General features: G+C 38.2%; 1 protein-coding gene across 8 annotated transcripts in view; it reads right to left on the bottom strand.

Annotated features, from left to right (window-relative positions):
• Nucleotides 1-905: 905 nt before the first annotated feature.
• The window catches only part of ATP11B (ATPase phospholipid transporting 11B (putative)), an 88,487-nt gene continuing 70,001 nt past the window's right edge, over nucleotides 906-19,391 (bottom strand). For 2 of the 8 annotated variants that reach the window (XM_072142721.1, XM_072142724.1), the window contains 3 exons: nucleotides 18,416-18,519; nucleotides 17,200-17,365; nucleotides 8,399-10,879 (listed from right to left, as the gene is read on the bottom strand). In XM_072142721.1, coding sequence (XP_071998822.1) covers nucleotides 10,661-10,879; nucleotides 17,200-17,365; nucleotides 18,416-18,519 — 489 coding nt within the window. In that variant the 3' untranslated portion in view covers nucleotides 8,399-10,660. Of the gene's footprint in view, nucleotides 4,523-8,398; nucleotides 10,880-12,738; nucleotides 12,862-16,270; nucleotides 16,357-17,199; nucleotides 17,366-18,415; nucleotides 18,520-19,391 lie in introns of those variants that run through there. The other 6 variants (XM_072142727.1, XM_072142728.1, XM_072142723.1 and 3 more) reach the window with 6 other exon arrangements.

Here is a 19,391-nt window from a genome sequence, read left to right on the forward strand (position 1 = left end):
GAGAGAGAAATGCAAAATCCAAAAAGGGCTGCATCCTCAAAATGTTAGGATGAGGATCTACTGATGATGCATTGTTATAGGGTTGTTTTATGAATGACAAACTGACTTTTAGGGAGCTTCCGCTTCGTAATCCCAATCCATCAGACTGTGGGAAAATGAGAGCAGCAGAAGTACTATAGTGATACTCTACTGACAGAGCAATTTGGCTGGGAAATCACATGTGAGATAAGTATAATGTACAGACATAAACTTGTACAGTACAGACTTACTAACAGGGCTGATCTGGAAGAGCTGAGGGTGCAAGTATTCACAGGAATTGCAGTTATTTGTAGGTAATTCAAGATATTTTCAGGAATGGGTTACACATATGTGCTAGGGTGTTGGTTTTATGTATTTTTAGATATGCTAGAAGACATAGCATGCTTCAGTAGTAGCTTCTGAACCTATGAAGTGTGTCAACCCCTACACTAAAGAAATGCATAGCATTTCCAGACATGTGTTTCTTGTGTGGTTGTTTTTCTATTGTGTTCATTTTCTGCTACTACATCAGATGCTGCTAACCTCTACCAAGTGTACATGGATGAGGTCACAAGCAGTCAATGTTTCTTTGTATTTCCATAGTCTTGCATTGGAGAGAGCAGACTGCAGATGAGAAAAAAGTAGTGCATGCAACATGACTAAAGACATTGTAACATCTGTACAATAGACCCATGTTCTGTATGTCCACCCCCTCACCATCTAGGATATAATGGAAAGACACCAGGTAATTTCTGCCATCACTGAGGCAATCCCGGGCTTTCAGGACTGATGGAATAGGAGTAACTGGATCAAATTTAACAAATCATTAATTGAAAAATAAAGTAAACATGCAATAAAAAGGAAATATTTTTGTCTAAGCTGTAAACATTTTAATAAAATATGCAGTAAACATAGTGGCATATCTTTGGGATAGAACAATGTTGCAAAGTATACATAATATATTAAAAATCAATTAAAAAAAAAATATTTGCCTGAGCATTGGAACTATTTTAGTGGTTGTTGTATAAAAAAAATAGAAGAGTAAAGGACTTCTACAACATCAAGATGAAATCATTTCTCTTTGGCCTGTGGAATAGTGACAATTTGACACGATGGTAACAAGCACAAGGGCACGGACACAACAATTTGGAACGCAGTGCAACTAGGAGTGTGTGACAATCGCATCTGGGTTTGGACTGAATCACATGTGATGGGTAAGTATTACCACGTGTTTTCCAGTGTAAACAATGCACAACAAGTGGTACACAGATGCGATTGGTACAGGCCCCTTGCCCTTCTGCTTCATACTGCAATACAAGAAGAGTGAGTGACCACACCCTAAAAGGAAAAACAAAAATTTTTGGTTTTTATCCCTGGTATAAACTAACTTGTAATGACTAAAAATTTAAACGCAAAATAAATAGAATATAATTAAAAGGGGTTGGCCACTTCACCTCTTGTTTTGTGTAATAAGTGTGTTAGATGGATAGAGGTAAATTACCGAATATCCTGCCTCCAATCCTTTTAAAAGGTCTGCTTGGCTTTTTTTGATATGGAAAGTGAAGCCTCCTGACTTTTATCTCATCAGTCAGACATTTCTGTCCATAAAATGGCTGCAGAGGGTCATGTGATCTCTATCTGTCCATGAACTATCACCTTGCTAGGACCTTGATCTTCATGAATACTATCATAAGGGCAATTGCTTATGGACAATTAGAGATCACATCTGCAGCCATTTTATGGTCAGGAATGTCTGGCTGATCATGTAGAAGACAAGAGGCTTCACTTTATCAAAAAAGCAGAGCAGAACTATTACTAAATGTATATGGGTAAATTACCTAATATCCTGCCCCCCTTCCCCTTGCACACACATTACATAAAACATGAGGTAAAGTGTCCAACCCCTTTAAGGCTCGGTTCACCTCTGTGATAAAATAAAAATAATGATACCACCTCATCAGAAAACTACCAAAGAGGAGCAACCACACACTGGTTCCACTCTCAAGAACCTTTACCCTTTTATTTACTGTCAGTGCTGATTCCTACCAGTTTTTAAAGGGTTTTTCTTCAAGGCAACAAGTCCCAGTCCCCATCCTTGTTTTTAATTTTCTTCTTGTTTTCCCAGTACATACAACAATGGCATATGACATATGAGTAAATTACTGAATGTGTGTTACACCTCGCTATGGACAGATATATTGGGAGAACAGGAAGGAAAATAAAAATGAGGGTAACAAGCATATATTATATAGGGATTGTTGGAAAATGCCAATTTAATATGTATATACATACAATAATAACACTATGGAATGATGTAACATTTCAGTGAACATTTGTAACATATGTGTAAGGACTGATCACACCGCGTGTGAAACCGCCCTAACTCCAGTACAAAAGCTGTAAAAAATTGTATTCAGCCGTTTCTATATGACACTCGTCTTAAGAAGGCCCCTAGAGATTTTGTTATGGCTGTGGCTTCTATGTTTCATATGCATATTTATATAGTAGTTCTTAGTAGACAGCAAAGGTAACACTTTATGACAACTTATATTTGACTTTAACATTCAGACAAATTTGTTGGAAAGTTTAATTAGTGCAATGTAAGCTGCTGCATGTATTGAGCAGTTTTTCCTAACCTAAACAAACTCCAGCCCACACTTATCAATAATGACACAAAGAGCTTGTACTGTAGATACTAGTAAATAAAGGATGAGTGTCTGAATGATGGAGGCCCAACCACTGCTGTATGTAACACTGAGCTCCATTCATTTCTGTGGGTCTTTGAGGACAGCTGCCTTGGAAGAACCATGGATGTAAATGAAGGGCAGATCAAGCAGGACACATACCTGGATCCCCAGTGATCAGACACTTATCCCCATCTCTTATGGCACCACACTTTGATGCAAGCTATGATGCTCTAACATTTCAATTCCTATTTTTTAAGACCTGTGCGAATTGGCAATACTTCTTTCCCATTTTTCATCATTATGTCATTTATTATTTACCATTTTGTCTGATTCTCACTTTGAGCCCTTGCAGGATTCACCAGAGCCAAGTTAGAATCACTGTCTGTTCTAGGTTGGTAAATCCTGCAAGTGCATGGAAAAAGATTGTTGGATTAAAAAAAAAAAAAATCACTCCTGGGCAAAAGGCTTAAAAAACCAGCAAGCCTCAGTGACCCTTTACCCTATTTACACGTTGGCAAGCATGGTACAAATGGCTATAATTTCTGGTGCAAATGCTTAAAGGGTTTGTCCACTTTCAGCAAACAATTGATATGGTTTGTGTAAGGAAATGTTATACAGTTTTCCAATATACTTCATGTATCATTTGTCTCTTTTCAATAATAATTATTTATATAGCGTACACAGATTACGCAGCGCTGGACACAGTTTGCCAAATCGGTCCCTGTCCTCAATGGAGCTCACAATCTAAGGAACCTAACAGTATGTTTTGGAGTGTCAAGATTTCTGCTTATGGTCACGAGATAGACATTCAGGTGCACGAGCCATTAGTATCACACAGCTATGATTACTCATTTTCAATGATCTGCTGAAAGTGGACAACCCCTTTAACCATTTCAGAAGATATTAGCCACAACAATATTTTGGAGTAAACCGCTCAAGGCAAAGATGAAATAGAATGATAAGTGTGGGCCGTAATATTAAACTCTGACATACTACAAAACTCTGACATTGCTACAACTCCCCACTGTGGTTGCATTAGGGCCATTTCACTCAGATGTAATACAGTCAAATGGTCCATTTTACGTTTGCAACATCCAGATCTTCTGCATTTCATCTGTACAACATTTTCATCATAAAGATTGAATTTAAAATTCCTGCAGGAGATCCAGATGCTGCAGCTGTAACGAACACTAAACCACACTTTTATGATGCCCATGAAAAAATGCCCTACCATAACACAATATATCTAAAAGACACAGGGGGGAAATTCTAAGCACCAAGGTCATTGTCTAAACCACTATTACCAGACACCTTCATTCCAGTTACCCAATAACTGCATGTTTGGCTTAAAGAGAGTAACAAAAATAAAAGAATGGCTAGTTAACCAACATGCCTGCATTAGCTAGACAAAATATATTGCACAGGAATAAGATAACAGGGGACATATCAGAAAACAAATATCTTTGATCATTGTAAGACAGAGGCATGACGTTGATGTATGTACTGTTGCAGGTCTTGTGTAGACAATTTATGGCTCTCTCTACCTTCATGGAACAAAAATATACATGTCAATGAAAACCCCTATTCTGAGGTCAGGTGACCCAAGACGACTTACACTTCCAGAATAAAGAGGTATGTTGTGATACAAGACAAGTATTTCAGGTGTAATAAATATGAAAATGTTGTAATGTACAGCAGAACTGGCACCACATTACTAATCAGTAAGAGCCGCCATTTAGCATGTAGTTGAATCCATGGCCGAAAGAGTCAAGATACTTCTGTCATTTGAATAGTAGGGATCCATTTCACTCCAAGATCTAGAGCAACAAAAAGAAACAAATGGGCAATCTAGAAACCTCCATCAATAAAATTACTTTACACTTTCCTTTAGACTTAAAGGGGTTTTCCCACATAGCAAGTTAGGCCCTATCCACAGGAAAACCCCTTTAAAAAAATCATCCATAAATTAAAGCATAAGTGTACTTGACATCTTTTAAATTGACCTATACATTCACCTTATGACGAACCATAGGAAAAAGACAGTATACCCTCTTTGAATTCTATGGTTTTACTAAATCAGAACATAAATACATTAGAATAAAATATGTAGTTGTAAATCCGGTAAATAAATGAAAAAATATCCACAATGTAATTATTTATTCAACAAAAATGTGGACACAATGGTGAAACAATGGGGATCATTTATCTTATTCCCCCCTTCCCTGAGAACTTTTTGCACCTTGTCTTTGTCACAAAGTTTTATTGGGTCTTATTAGGCGCAATTTTTTTTTTTTTAAAAAGGCGCAACATCTGTTTAAACATCTGTTAAAAGGCGCAATATAATGGCAGAAATTTTGTCAGTTTGCAAGTATGGCACAATCAGGAGTGACAATACTGAGAAGGATAGACAACAGCAATTATATTAGAGAAGCAATTGTTTAGCCCAATGTAAGTATTTGTTAGCCAGTTTGTCATTGTTTGTCCAGCAAACAATGACACCTTACACAGCTCCATAGAATGTAGTCTGACAAAGCTAGAGGGGTCAGAATATGGGATTCTTTTAATACAGTGTTTTGTTTTTTTTTTAACTCGAATATAAGTAGAGTTTGGGTTTTCAGCACATTTTTTTTGTGCTGAAAAACTAGGATTATACTTGAATATGTATGGTATATAGATGGGGCATCTCTGCAATCGTACTGATCCAAAGAAAAAAAGAAGTTATCTCAACCGTACATTTTTGCGTTTTCATTTTTCACTCCCCACATTCAAAAATCTCTAACTTTAATTTTTCCATGTACAGAGCTGTGTGTTCTGCGTAACAAATTGCACTTAATAGTCATGGTATTGAATATTCCATGCAGTGTACTGGGAAGCAGGAAAAAAAATTCCAAATGCAGTGAAATTGGTGGAAAAACGCATTTATGGCGTTTTCATGTGGGGTTGGATTTCACTGTGTGCCCCAAATGACAGGTCTACTCTATTCTTTTTCCTAATGTGTTTATAATTCTTACTGTTTATTTATATCAGTTCTAGGGAAAGGGTGCGATTTGAATTTTTATTTTTACTATTTTTCAGACCCCCTAGAGTACTTTAACCCAAGGATGTCTGATCGATCCTACCATATACTACCATAGTGCAGTATGGCAGTATATGGGGATTTTCATCTCTATTCATTACAATGTGCTGATCGCATATTGTAATTAATGGGTTAAAACGAGACGAAGACCCAAGACTTTCATGGTGACCAATCGCCGTGCTCCCCCCCCTCCCCAATGACGTCACAGGTAGCGACTATCCTCACCAAGATGCGCCGACGCTGATGGATAGGTTGAAACCGATTACCAGCAAGTGTTTTCTACAATATGCAGCAAAGACTTATCAGCCTGCTCCTTCCCTTCTGCGCCTCGCCGTGCGCCCCTACAACAAGTAATGGCCACATGTGGGGGGTCTCTGTAATCGGGAGAAATTTCATAACAAATTGTAAGGTGGGTTTTCTCTTTTTATCTTTTGGAAATGTGTAAATGTTAGGGCTAAATGTATAAGGGCACAATTTGACCATTCTAAATTTCACCTCCATTTTGATTCAATTACTATGAAGATCTCAAGGGGTTAACAATCTTCCTAAAAGCTGTTTCTGATTGTGGGGTGCAGATCTGAAAATAGGTTGGTTATATAGGGGTTTTAATGCTAAATATACAAAAATGTCATTCAAAACAGTATTCATCCCCAAAATAGTAAATTCGGAAAATCGATAATCTATGTGTCTAATGTAAAGTAGACATATGGAAAATGTTATTCAGCAACTTATTTAGGTGGTAAATTATCTGCCTGAAAACGCGATAATTTTGAGTTTCTAAAATGGAAAAATTCATCATTTTTTCTTTCTTTTGGTAAATAAACGCAAAACTTATCAGCCAAAATTTACCACTAAAAGGAAGTACAACATGTGGAGACGGAAAAAAAAAAAACCCCAATCTCAGAATCCCTTTGATAAGAAACAGTGTTCAAAAGTTATAACCATATAAAGAGACGCAAGTCAGAATCCAAAAAATGGGACTGAGCCTTAAAGAGGACCTGTCATCCAATTTATCGGCACTAGGAGCTGCTTACTAAAGTAAGCAGCTACTAGTGCTTGATCAAACGCCCCAGTGTTAGAGTTATAGCGTTACCGGAAACCTCCGGTAACGCTATCTAACACTGTGGCGGGGTACAGTGTAATTGTTGGACAGCTCGCAAAGCGGTCCGATGTATTCATTAAGGGGGTGGGGTTGGGGCATAGCTAGGGGCGGTGACTGCCGCCTAGCGTGCGGCAGTCACTGCCGGCCTGTGGAGCGAGCGGGGCGGTCTGGGGAAGAGGCAGCGCCTCAGACCGTCCCCTCATGAATACAGCTTTGCGAGCTGTCCGATGATTACACTATACCGTGCCGCAGTGTTTGATAACGTTACCGGAGGTTTCCGGTAATGCTATCACTGTAACAAAGCGGCGTTTGTTCAAGCACTAGGAGCTGCTTACTTTAGTAAGCAGCTCCTGGTGCCGAAAATTGAGGTGACAGGTCCTCTTTAAGCTACAAAATGGCTGCGTCCTTAAGGGGTTAAAACCTTCAAATGATCATTTTTTATTGTTATATGCTGTGATAATGGAAACCTTAAAATACAATTCGGGTATACTTCTTTTTCCTCATGACTATATCTTGATAATCATATTTAATTGTAGAAAGTTTGGCTCTTTGGAAATATTGGCTTTTCTGTGGAACAATCAGTCCTATTATAGTGAAAGCTGCGCTAATCCATTAGCAATCTGCAGGTCTGGTAGACACACAGCTTCTGCAGGAAATCAAGCAGGATAAACCAGGAAGTGTGACTGTGGTAATATACTTGCTTCTCTCTTATCCATGGGCTACTTCCTTCTAAAACTAACATTTACCGTATTATTATACTAATGAGACCGAGTCACTACCCTAGCCCCTGTGTGATCTGTCTTTACAGGCTATTACACTGACTCCACCAGCAGCAGCCAAAGTGAATAATGTAGTGCACTGCAGCACCAAGTGTATGCGAGGACAAAGTCACCGTGGTGCAAGCATAGAAATACTTAGAAGAGAAGATGCTATGTCGCTCGGAAAGACTGATTGCTGGTCACATGACACCAAGAGGACTAGAAAGGAGTGGATAACTCATAAGAGGATAAAGCCTCCAGTAAGAGGATTTACTTCACTACAATTTGTATAAATCTTTCTAAATGGTCAGAGAATAAACATTTTTGTGGGAGAGCTACTTTAAAATGACTGGAATCAATCTCAAATTACTAACAAGGAGTGATCAAATGCACCGTGAACCAAATGGAACAGCAAAGGTCAATTGCAATACATGTAAAAAGTCCACTTACACTTACAGGATCTCTCCCCAAAGAGGAGAAGCAGGGACTCTAAAGGTAAAAACAGATCTATGCAATTTTTTATAGGTTTCCTTTCATAATGAACTAGGGGCAATAAAAATCCTAAAAGAACCTTCATAGGTTTTTATGTTATCAATGACAGATGAGATTGGTATCAGCAACCAATTTGTGTAGACTATACTTTGCAGTGTAAATGAATGTTAAGTGGACTGTTTACAGAGAGCTACAACTGTCCTTTAAGAACAAGACGGCCTACATGCATTACTCTTAAAAGAAAAGATAATATTGTCCAATATGATACAGGAAATGTTACAGATTTATTTACCACACAATTATAGGAGGAGATTCCCAACACCAATCTTCAATAGCAAACAGTGCAAAGAAAGATGAAACCGATTAACAGACTTATGTCAGGGAATAAATGGCCTTGAGAGAAAACCGATATAACCTTGGAGGAGGAATATTACTGTTACGTCTCGATCCTACATTCTTAAAGAGGGTGTCCATTTTTGGAAAAATAAAACATTGTTTATATAATGAAAGTGACTTGAAACTATATCAATTCCCTAAGGTTTCCCCAATCTCTGCTTACTGTCCTTCTATATGAAGCTTCATAGTTTACTTCGCGTGGATAGAAATCTGAGGATGGTCATGTGCACAGCTGGATGGTTTTTTATCCATAGGTACACAGAGTTTCCTATACAATGACCGCAAGCAGGTATCTAGAAAACCATGAGAAATTGAAACATATCGGGGTGGGATTTACCACAACTCTAAGACGTGGGTTGGCACCCACAAAAAATTGCATGTCAGTAACGGTGCCATGTTTGGTGCCAAAATGTGACATCTAGGGGCTGCAACCATCAAAATGTGTGCAAAACATGGCTAAAAGTTATGTATGGAAAATATACAGTTTTCATCGTACAAACTGTAAATTATTTTCTAAAACTGAACAACCCCTTTAACTCTTAATCTTTTAATCATCAGTAGATGCCTTCACCAGTGCCAGACAATCATCTGTATGTGGTGGTCTTCAGAATTTGTCTTGATGTCAGATGAGTCTATTCATGACGGATTACAAAATCTTCATAGAGAATACATGCATTGGCCAAATAAATCACGTAAGTGGGTCTAGAGAGACAACGGCTAAAAAATGTGTGCTCTCTTAAAAGTATAGCAAACCTTAGACAACAAGTGACTGCTGTATAAAGATAAAATGAATTAATGGTATAAAGGAAATTAATCATTTTCATTTTAAAGATCCATCAATTTGAAGCTACAGAACCCACTGAGTAGTTTTGCTATTCCAATCTCCTTTTTTCCCCAATTAGTTTATTTTATGCGATTTTAAAATTTACACCGAGTAGGTCACTAGAAGGCCTTCCAAATAATCTGTGGCAAAAAAGGAGGCGAAATAACTTAGAATAACAACTCAGTGGGGAGTTAAGACGAAGGTACAGATCCCATAAAACACCATTATAAATCAAGAGCGAATAAGAAGTGAAAGATTGAAATGTTGCAAGCAAAATGTTTACAAACCACCAGAAACTGCCTTTCCATTTGGCCACACAAAAAAGCATTTGTGAATTTGTAAAGATGCATTTATTTATGAAAATGGAGATATTGGATAAGAATACTAAAAAATTACAATTTGTTTATAACATGTTTTTTTTTTATAAATATTTACTCTTGCTGATGCTCTGAGCTACACATACAGACATTTCAAATAAAAATATGCATTTTATAGCTATGTACTAAATATAATAAAAAAATAAATAAACTTGCATATTGCTCATTGGAAACATACATAAAAGGAATGGAAAAGACAAAACCTGCTGAACAATAACTAAAAACACATCACTCATTACCTAGAGCTAGGTGCCATCAATGAAGTATAAAGGGCCTGAGAAATCAAAACATGGCTTTGCTGCCATTAACAACCAATCTGGGTGCACTTTTATCTAAATGCAGTGAGAAAATGGAAAGTGAACACTTGTTGGTTGCTGAGGGCAATAGAGCCACTAGAGAGGCATCATACGTGGACATTATAATGGTTTATTGGGCAGCATTAATGTATGTATATGTTGACGTACTGACTAAGGTACAGTATGTAATGTGCAGTATATGTCAACACTGTATAAACTAAAGACGCACAAAGCTATGGCATATACACATAGTAACTTACACAATGAACATCACACTTGCATATTCTATTCTCTCATCACAAACTGCCATTAAATAAGGGAGCGTTTCCAGCTCCTGTTCAGATGCCATATTCAGATTATAATCTTATGTTGTTTCAAAACAAGTACCAAAGCCCCAGATGTTCAATCATACAAGGAAATGTTGCCCATTACAGAATTATGCAGACAAGAGAACAGAAAGAAAGGACAGACAAGTAATAGACATACACAGCACAGATGCCTTACTCATAAAAATGTACAGAAGACATTGGAAATGAAATAAGTATAAGAACAGTTCATCATCTCAGGTTGTTCTGCCTTGCTATCAATACTTATGAGCTGTGTATTTCTCAGTAGCCCCCAAAGAAAGATTTCCCCTAGTCATCTAAAGCTGCAGGCTCATCAGTTTCCAGTTTATAGGAGAAGCGTTGGCAGCAAAGGCTATTTAGAGAGGTTCCACACCTGGTGACCCGTGGCGCAGTGCAGCGGCCCATCACTCGGTCCAGCAGTCTTCTAAGAGACACGCACGCTGTCTCCCCGCCTGTGTAGCAGCACATTGAGTCCAAGCAGTTGATACCTGATCCTGTCTCAGTAAGCTGAGGAAGAGATAGAAACGTGACAGCAGTGGGGATGTTACAAGTGCACTTATACTGTTATCAGCCACAGAAACATTTAAAACATTTCGTCTCAAAAGGAAAATAAGACAGGGGTAGAAAAAATACACGTAGAAAGAAGAAGCTTCTGCATCATATTTTGTACAAGATAAAATTATAATAACAGCGACATGAAGTCATTCATAGTAAAACATTTTGTATGTTGAAAATAATACAAAACGGGGGAAAGAAAAGAAGTAATCGTGCACACCAATACTGCACCAGCGACCATGCTGTCAGGCAAGTCTGCTCATTCACTATTTAGCTGAAGGAAATAGAAGCTCTAAGGTCTCAGAAATATTTGAACACACTGGAGCATGTTCCCCATTCAAAATTTGCCTCATATCAAAATGTTGATCCCTTTAAGAACATTGTCTGATGGTGGGTCTTATGCAGGTAATCCAGATAATATATGCAAGTAAACTAGAGACAGTTTAACAATGCACCGGGTCAGGACAAATAGCACAACAATTAACTAAAGAGTTTAAAGAGTCTGCAGACGTTATTATATGAAAAAGCCAAAATATATATTGTATAAAGCCAAATCTATCTTATTTGCCTTTCCCCTATTAAGGGGTTAATAGAGTTTACCTTAGAATACAAATTGTCATAGCTATAAAACACACTCCTAAATATTGCCTAAATCTTGTTTTCTAATATTTGCCTTTGGACTGTAAACCTCAGGTTTGCAATGTACCAGATAGTAACTCAACAGTACAGACATTTTATTGTTGGTTAACATTTATCCAACTCTGTCATTGTGTCAAAATGTCGAACAACTACAATGTTGCCAGTCATTTTCCATGTTCTATGCATTTGGCATTATCCTACCTTATAAGGCCTGCATTATCAAGTATGAGACAATTGTTCAACATTTACGTGTACTCTATAGATAAGATGTCATACAATTCTAGACTGCAGTATATATGTAATTCTATACAGCTATTTACAATCACGTAGCTGTAAATTGTCTTGTGTTAACCCACTGACTCGGATACAGTTTCTACTTCTCCTTGTTGCAAAATCCTTAGTATGCTGAAATGTAGCTCTACAATGAGGGCACTTAATAAGGGGGCGCCTAGCCAGAAATCACCTTAATGCATCAATGGAACATTTTCCAGGTGATGCACTGATCTGTTTGTAAATTCTACATGCAAGAATAGAAAATGATTGATTTCAATCATCTACTACTTGCAAAAACAACAACAAAAAAAACCAAACAAGTAACTGAACGGTGTAGGTACTGCACTCTATGTTTAGTCAATTGTCCCTTCTGCACAGAGGTGGGAGGGTATCCCTATTCCGGTCATCAGATTTAGTTTATTTAAGCCTTCATATTACAGGGCAAAACTTAAAACTACACCTGTTAGAACAGCTATTAGAACCGATAGCTGTTGCTTTGGCTATCCGGTCTGGAATATATGAGGTAACACATGTTGCATAGCATAAGATGGAACCGAAATCTGGCCTAGTTAATTCTGTTGGAATAAAGGGTTAATTTTCTCTAAATTGTGTTATTGAACAGAGTTTACACTGTCGACCGTGTGCAGTAAAGTTCACATTATTTTAGACTATAGTCAACAAAGGAAACGGTTAGTGTGTCATGCTGTCTAGATGTCCGGCACACAATGTGGGTTAAGGCACAAGTCCACCAATGAATGAATTCACAAATATGGAAGTAATGTCCTCTACAGCGACTAAATGTGGCTGGAACACAGTGTTTCTATCATATGACAATTACATGCCAGCACTGAATCAAGTGCATTTCACACATGGTCCACGAGTGGCAGTCCGAGTACTACCTAGTCTGCTCAAGTGTTGTGCTGGCTTGATGCATCAGCTAACAATTGTCTATTGTCCGACTCTCTGTTCTCGTTTTCAGCAAAGTCAAATGCTGAGCTGACTGCACCCTTATCCTCTTCCATCTAAAGGGACAGAAAAGTAACATTCTGGTAAAATGACTGCTACAATGCTTAGATCATTTATATACAGCTTCAAAAAAAAGAACACAGACATACACTTCACACACACCAATCCTTGTTGATAAGACAAGTCTGACCTCTTTCCTTTTGAAATACATCTTAGGCTGCATTCACACGACTGGTGCCCGCCGTACCGTAGCACGGCGGGCACACGGCAGCGTGCGGGGAGAGGAGGAGGGGGAGAGCGCTGCTCACCGCGCCCCTCTCCACAGGGATATATGGCGCACGGCGGCATGGAGCAGTACGGTGCCGCACCGTACCGCTCCCGTAGGGCGCCGCACGCCCATTGCCATCTATGGGGGACGTATATCGGCAGTATATACGTCGGCCGTATATACGTCCCCCTTGCGGTCGTGTGAATGCAGCCTTAGTAACATAGTAAACTAAGTAAAGGGAATAAATAAAACAGAGGGAAAAGGACGCACATCCACTTAGATACAAATAAGAGTGCACAAATGAATCCACAACATGGTAAGAGCTAAATATATGCAGTGACGGTAAAGAACACAAACACTATAACAACACTGTATGTGAACACTAGAAGAAGGTTTTACTATATGGAGATGGCAGAAGTATGATGCCATGCAGCTACTACAGCTGTTACCTGCATACAGAGGATTTCCAGTTCATCTCTATTGGAGGTGACGGAGACTGCCGAGCGACGTACTTGGCAATCTACTTAGAGACCGACTGCTCTGGCCATCTCAATGGTGCTATGAGGGGTGTGGCAGGGGGTACATCAGACCACCTTTATAGTGATCTGTGGGGGTCCCATCACTGAGACCCCACCAATGAGCAAGTTAGGCCCTATCCTGTGGATAGGACCTAACTAGTTTTGTGGAAAAAACCCTTTAAACTAGCCATCCAAAATATTTGTCCCATTCTTGGCACTTTTTATTAGAAAGGGCACTTTGTGGAAAAAAAAACCCTCTTAAGGGAACCCTTGAGGCATATCTATTCCCCTATACCAAAGGAACTTCCTCATTTATTGTAGTGAGTTATTCTGCATGATGATATTGACATGAGATTAATTGTAATCCTATGAATTCAGTCAGCCTGGAGTTCCTCAGTTGTCCCGAGTATATTCATACCCATTTGTGTGCAGCAGCTTAGCAGGAGGTGTATGCAGGAGATGTGCATGAAGTGCTTTACCACAGGAAGGAGGAGGAAGGGGGTGCTCATGTCATGGACTCATGTCAGCTCAGGAACACCCGGCTGACTCAATTCACAGGATTACAATGCAGAGTGTGCACGTTTATTTTATAATTGGCACGAGCCGCTGACTCCTTTCCATATCATAGTCATAGCAGAGCAATTCACTACAGACAATGAGACAAGAGTGCGAGAAGTTCCCCTTAAATTCAAGGAACAGAAAAGAGATAGTTTAATTATGAAGACAATTCCCTTAAGGGACTACGGCAAAAGAGAAAATCCTTTTTCTTCAGCTAGAATAAGACAAATTGTAGGTTGAAAGAAACAGCTGCGAGCCACAACTGGATTTTTATCATCCAAGGTCAGTGCTACCCAAAGCCAAACTCCTGAATCTAGGATACTAAAAAGCAAAGTAAAATGGTGGTGGCTAAATGTTATGTAATATCAGGACACAAATATTTAGCCCCTAGCTCAGGTTATGGATTCATTATGGAATAGTTCAATAATGGAATGAGGAATTCCAGCAGCCACAAGAATTTGTCACTACATGCTTTTATATCAAAATAAATGTGCAGCAATTAATCTGGAGAACTTGTAACAATCTCGAGCTACATGCACACAAGGTATACTGGCAGCACACTGGAGAGGAGCGCTGTTCACCTCTCCCCTTTCCATAGAAAACAGTGCTGGACACGGCCGTAAACTCAGGGAAAGATAGAGCATGCTCCTGTGGCACCATACCACTGCCGGGTTGCCATAGCAGTCTATGGGGAAGTATATCCTCAAGTTTTAAGTCCCCCACATGGCCCCTCTTAATGCAAATTTAAAGTGCTGTAGAACCGAAGCAGTCTGTGATGGAATGCTCCAAATACACTCTGCAAGATCTAAATGCAACTGTGCACTTTGTCAGAAAGAAGAGAAATTATTTAGACAGAAGGATTTCTCCCTGTCTTATTCTGCATTTCATTATTAGGCTGCAAGTGAAAACCTGTCTTGAAAGAGTCTCTTTATTTTCCAGATGGATTCATGTTGTCAGGTTCATTTTCTAATGGCTAAATGATGCATCGCAGAACTTTGGCAACTTAGGAATAGATCTATTTAGATTGGTACATTGGTACATAGTTATCTGAAGAACACAGACTATAAAAGGCAATACCCTTCATAAAATGAATTATTCAAAGTTATGGGGTGCCTACAGTACCCGTCGGGATCTGCAATTGGCTTACCCAACTCCAATCTCCCCAATCCCATTTATGGGCAATAACATATAGATGCTACAGGTTTGCAGTAATGCATTGTTATTGACCCAATAGTATAAAAAAATTAATCTAACCATACAAATATCAAAATCCAAATACAATGTGCATTGGTGCTTCCCAACTCTCCCCAGTAGTAGATATCAGTAGAGAGAAGGATTGGCACTATCATAAACGGCACACAGGAAAGCATTTTGGGTGGTCTCTTCCGCAGTCTGAATAGCTTCATAGTGTCTGATGGTGACAATACTCAGAAATTTGTTAACTAGAAAGTGAAAATATATAAATCTATATATTATTAAGAGGTGTTTGAGTAAAGTAACTTGACAGTGTTTTTTTTCTCAATAGATTATTTTTGGTTCATTCAGACAGGGCATAATATTCTGCAATGGAACATTGGGATAACTAGACAGCCATCAAATCTGTTGCAAAGTGTGAATCAATCATAGCAAAAACATAACAACCTAGGGGTCAACACACACACTGTCATCAGGCTTCATATGCATTACAAAACTAAAATAAAATAAAAAAATTAAAAGTAAAAAAATATATATAAAAAAGGATGTGAATGCATGGCACAGCCATATGAAGCAGGGAATTATCTAGCATGCTCCAAATATAGTCAGCATTTTTAATTGTATGTTTCTCCTTCATCGACAAGCAGTGAAACCATGCTTAGGAAAGTAACACAACACGACCACAGTAGGCCTGTTATCAGAGTGTCATGCCAGGGATTTTAATGCACGACATGCACTCTTATTGCAGGCTTTCAGACCTGCTAAAATAAAACAGGAAAAATGGAGAGCAAAATGAATAGCTGGCAGCTCTGGTTGTTAATCATACCCATGCCTTGCTCCATCTCAATGCTGGTTAGTTGAGCCTCAACATGCAAAAAGTTAATTAAAAAAAAAAAAAGTGGATGAGGACCTCCCCTCCTACTCTACCTAATTTTGCTCAGCTGATTCCTTGCCCGTGACAGAGGCTGCAGAGCGATGAATTCGTCACTTAATGTAACTCTGTTGGGAAACATCTACAGATGGACAGAAAAGGTATGTAATATACAACACATCAATAAGTTGTCATTTCCAAACAAGGGAGAGGATTTCTTTAAAATTAAAAAAAAAAAATACACAAAAAAAAAAAAATCATGCACAAAACTACCAAAAAAATAAAGGTTAATTGCTTGTTCCAGACTATCCAGCACTTCTGATCTAATTTTGCAACCTTTGTAAGTTATCTTAATGATTAACGTAAGAACTACAGGAGAAGAAAATCAGGCCATATGTGTAAAAATGACACTTGTACACTTCAAAAGTTTAGATTGTTTAATTTCTGACACTTATAGGGTTGGTTAAAAGCTAATAAGTTATTATGAACATGTAACAGACTTGGTTGAATTAAAAGCCTATTTATGAAGCAGGGAATTCACATGTATAAGCATTTCAGGAACTTGTTATATAAAACGGCCACTTGCAGCATGAATGGCTGCAGATGATTATCTAAAACTTATTACCGTAATAATAATAAACTTCACAATTACAGTGTGATGACAAATATTGGTTATTAACCAAAAATAGATCATTCACATTGCAAAGGGGGGATGGCGCTTAGGCACTTACATAAGTAGCATTCATTTAGCTTAAGAAAATGCAGGCACATACGGTAATATATTATTTGGCACAGTATTTAGCATTTTTTTGGTGATAATCTTGACACACTTGAGGAGAATATTGTGGAAGATACAATATAGGACTCCAGCAATTGCACTTGGATCTACAATAAATGGCATTAACCTTGCTCATGTATTGGCACACATCCATTAATAAAATCTTTCAGAAAAGAATGTCTGATGGCCATGTACAGTTCTCGATACCTGTGCCTTCTCTGTACTTGTAGGATAAAGGTGTCTATAAACCACTTTCTTCACGACGTCAAGAAATAAGCAAGCTGTGGTGATGATGATTATGGCAAACCAGGCAGAGCCACTGGAAAGCAGCTGGACAAATACAAAGTACATGTCTTGGGTGTGTAAAAACGGCCTGTTCAAATAAAAAAGAAGGTATTATTACATTTTGCATTTAAACTTAAATATCATGCAAACATACTGCACATTATAAAAAATGCAATATCATTCACACTCAAACAGTCATCTTTGTAAGCATTGCACTCTGACCCATGAAGATTATAGTATTTTATAATATATGTCTGATTTGCCTAAAAATATTTTACATATTTGAGTATTGTCTGAACACTTAAAATATAGTGGTGCTATAAAAACAGTGACTTTTTTTTTTCTTTGATAAAAAAAAGTGGGACTTTGCTATGTTTTCATATAAAGTAAGTACATATATGAGAACTAAACTGTCCAGTGAATATCAGTTATCAAGCTGAAAGTGGATTTTTTTTAGATCTGCAGCTGGCGCTTTCACCCGTTTCACCTGGACCCTGGAGTACTGTATTATTTTTGTAATTTATCATGCTGTCTGAAAGTCAGAATATTTATAGTTGCCCATGGCAACCAATCACAATCTCTTTAAAATATTCATGAGCACTGGCAAAATGAAAGTTGTGCTGTGATTGGTTGTCATGGGCAAAATTATAAATATTGATAAATATATATTGATAAATGTGCCCCAATGTGTGTGCATGGAGCTTTAGGCCTCTCGACCCACAAGAGAGTTTGATGCGCCTAACTTGCATTGTATGCTTGCTGGAACATCAGCATGTCAGTTAGGAATTGGTTTATGAGTGTTCAGGACAGACGTTCCACCAAGCACGCAAGGCGAGTTGGATGCCAGTTGGCTCCAAACTCACTCGTGGCAAGAGACCTTAGGCTGATTTCATGAGATTGTGCTTGGTCCAAAAAACATAGTTGGACTAATGCTATGTAAACGGAAACTCATTATGATTAAGCGAGTCGGTTTACAAAGCCATGGTAGGGAAAGAAGATTTGACTGTTCATCTTGGGTCAAAGCCATATGAAAATGGTATAAGCAATCCCTGCAAACTCTAAAGGGAAAAAAGTGTAATACAGGCAATATTTCTCATGATACATGACATCTGCAGACTAGGGGTGATAATCTTCTTACCAGATAATTCCACCATAAAACAGTGAAAAGATAAAATAAAATGCAATGGAACCCCAGGTGACAAAATGATTTATCCAGGTCCAGAACTGTGTTTCAAGGGCCATCTGCAAACATAATAATAATAATAAAAGTGATAATAAGTGATTCACATCACTTTCACAATTAACATTACAATGGAGATCAAATTAGAGAATAATGTATGATCAATTGATTTTTTTTTTTTTTTTTTATAATCTCCATTGATTACCATGATATTTTTTTTTGTAACGGATACAGTATGCCACTACAACATTTTACAAAATTACCAAAGTATATCAACAGAAAACCTTTTAAACGTGGTTATCACAATTAGAGTATAACTAAATTTTTCTGACAGTCAGCAATCAGTAGGAAGTGCACAGGCCTTTGCTTTGAATGTCTTCAGCACATCTGTAGCCACAGGACATCACTAGTCTCTCACACTGTTCTGGTGGGATTTTGGTTCACTCATCTTCCGGTCTCTTCCATAATTCTGTGACTGTTTTGAGTTTCTTGGCCATCACTCTTTCGCTAAGGATTTTCCAGGGGTATTTTATTGGGTTTAGATCAGGGTCCTGGTCTGGCCATTTCATTGTTTCAATGTTTTCTGTATCAAGGAACGGAATTTTTTGCCGTGTGACAGGGGGTATTGCCCTGCATGAACATTTCTGGCTTATTCAGTGAAGAACACAAGGAAGGAACCACAAGTTGTTGAAGAAGGTTCAGATACACACTTGCATTCACTCTGTCATGTAGCTGTATGAGAGGTCCAATTCCTGACACAGAAAACATTCCTCAAATCATGAAACTTCCTCTACCACCTTTCATTGACTTCTTTACAAATTTTGGATTCAGTCTCTCCCCAGTTTGTAGATGAACATGTTTCCCATCATATTCAAATAACCAGCAAATGATGACTTGCATTTAAAAAACACAAGAGACCAAGTGCTGGTGCTGG

Source organism: Engystomops pustulosus, chromosome 3 (assembly GCF_040894005.1).
Source record: "Engystomops pustulosus chromosome 3, aEngPut4.maternal, whole genome shotgun sequence".
In the NCBI taxonomy this organism is placed as follows: Eukaryota; Metazoa; Chordata; class Amphibia; order Anura; family Leptodactylidae; genus Engystomops; species Engystomops pustulosus.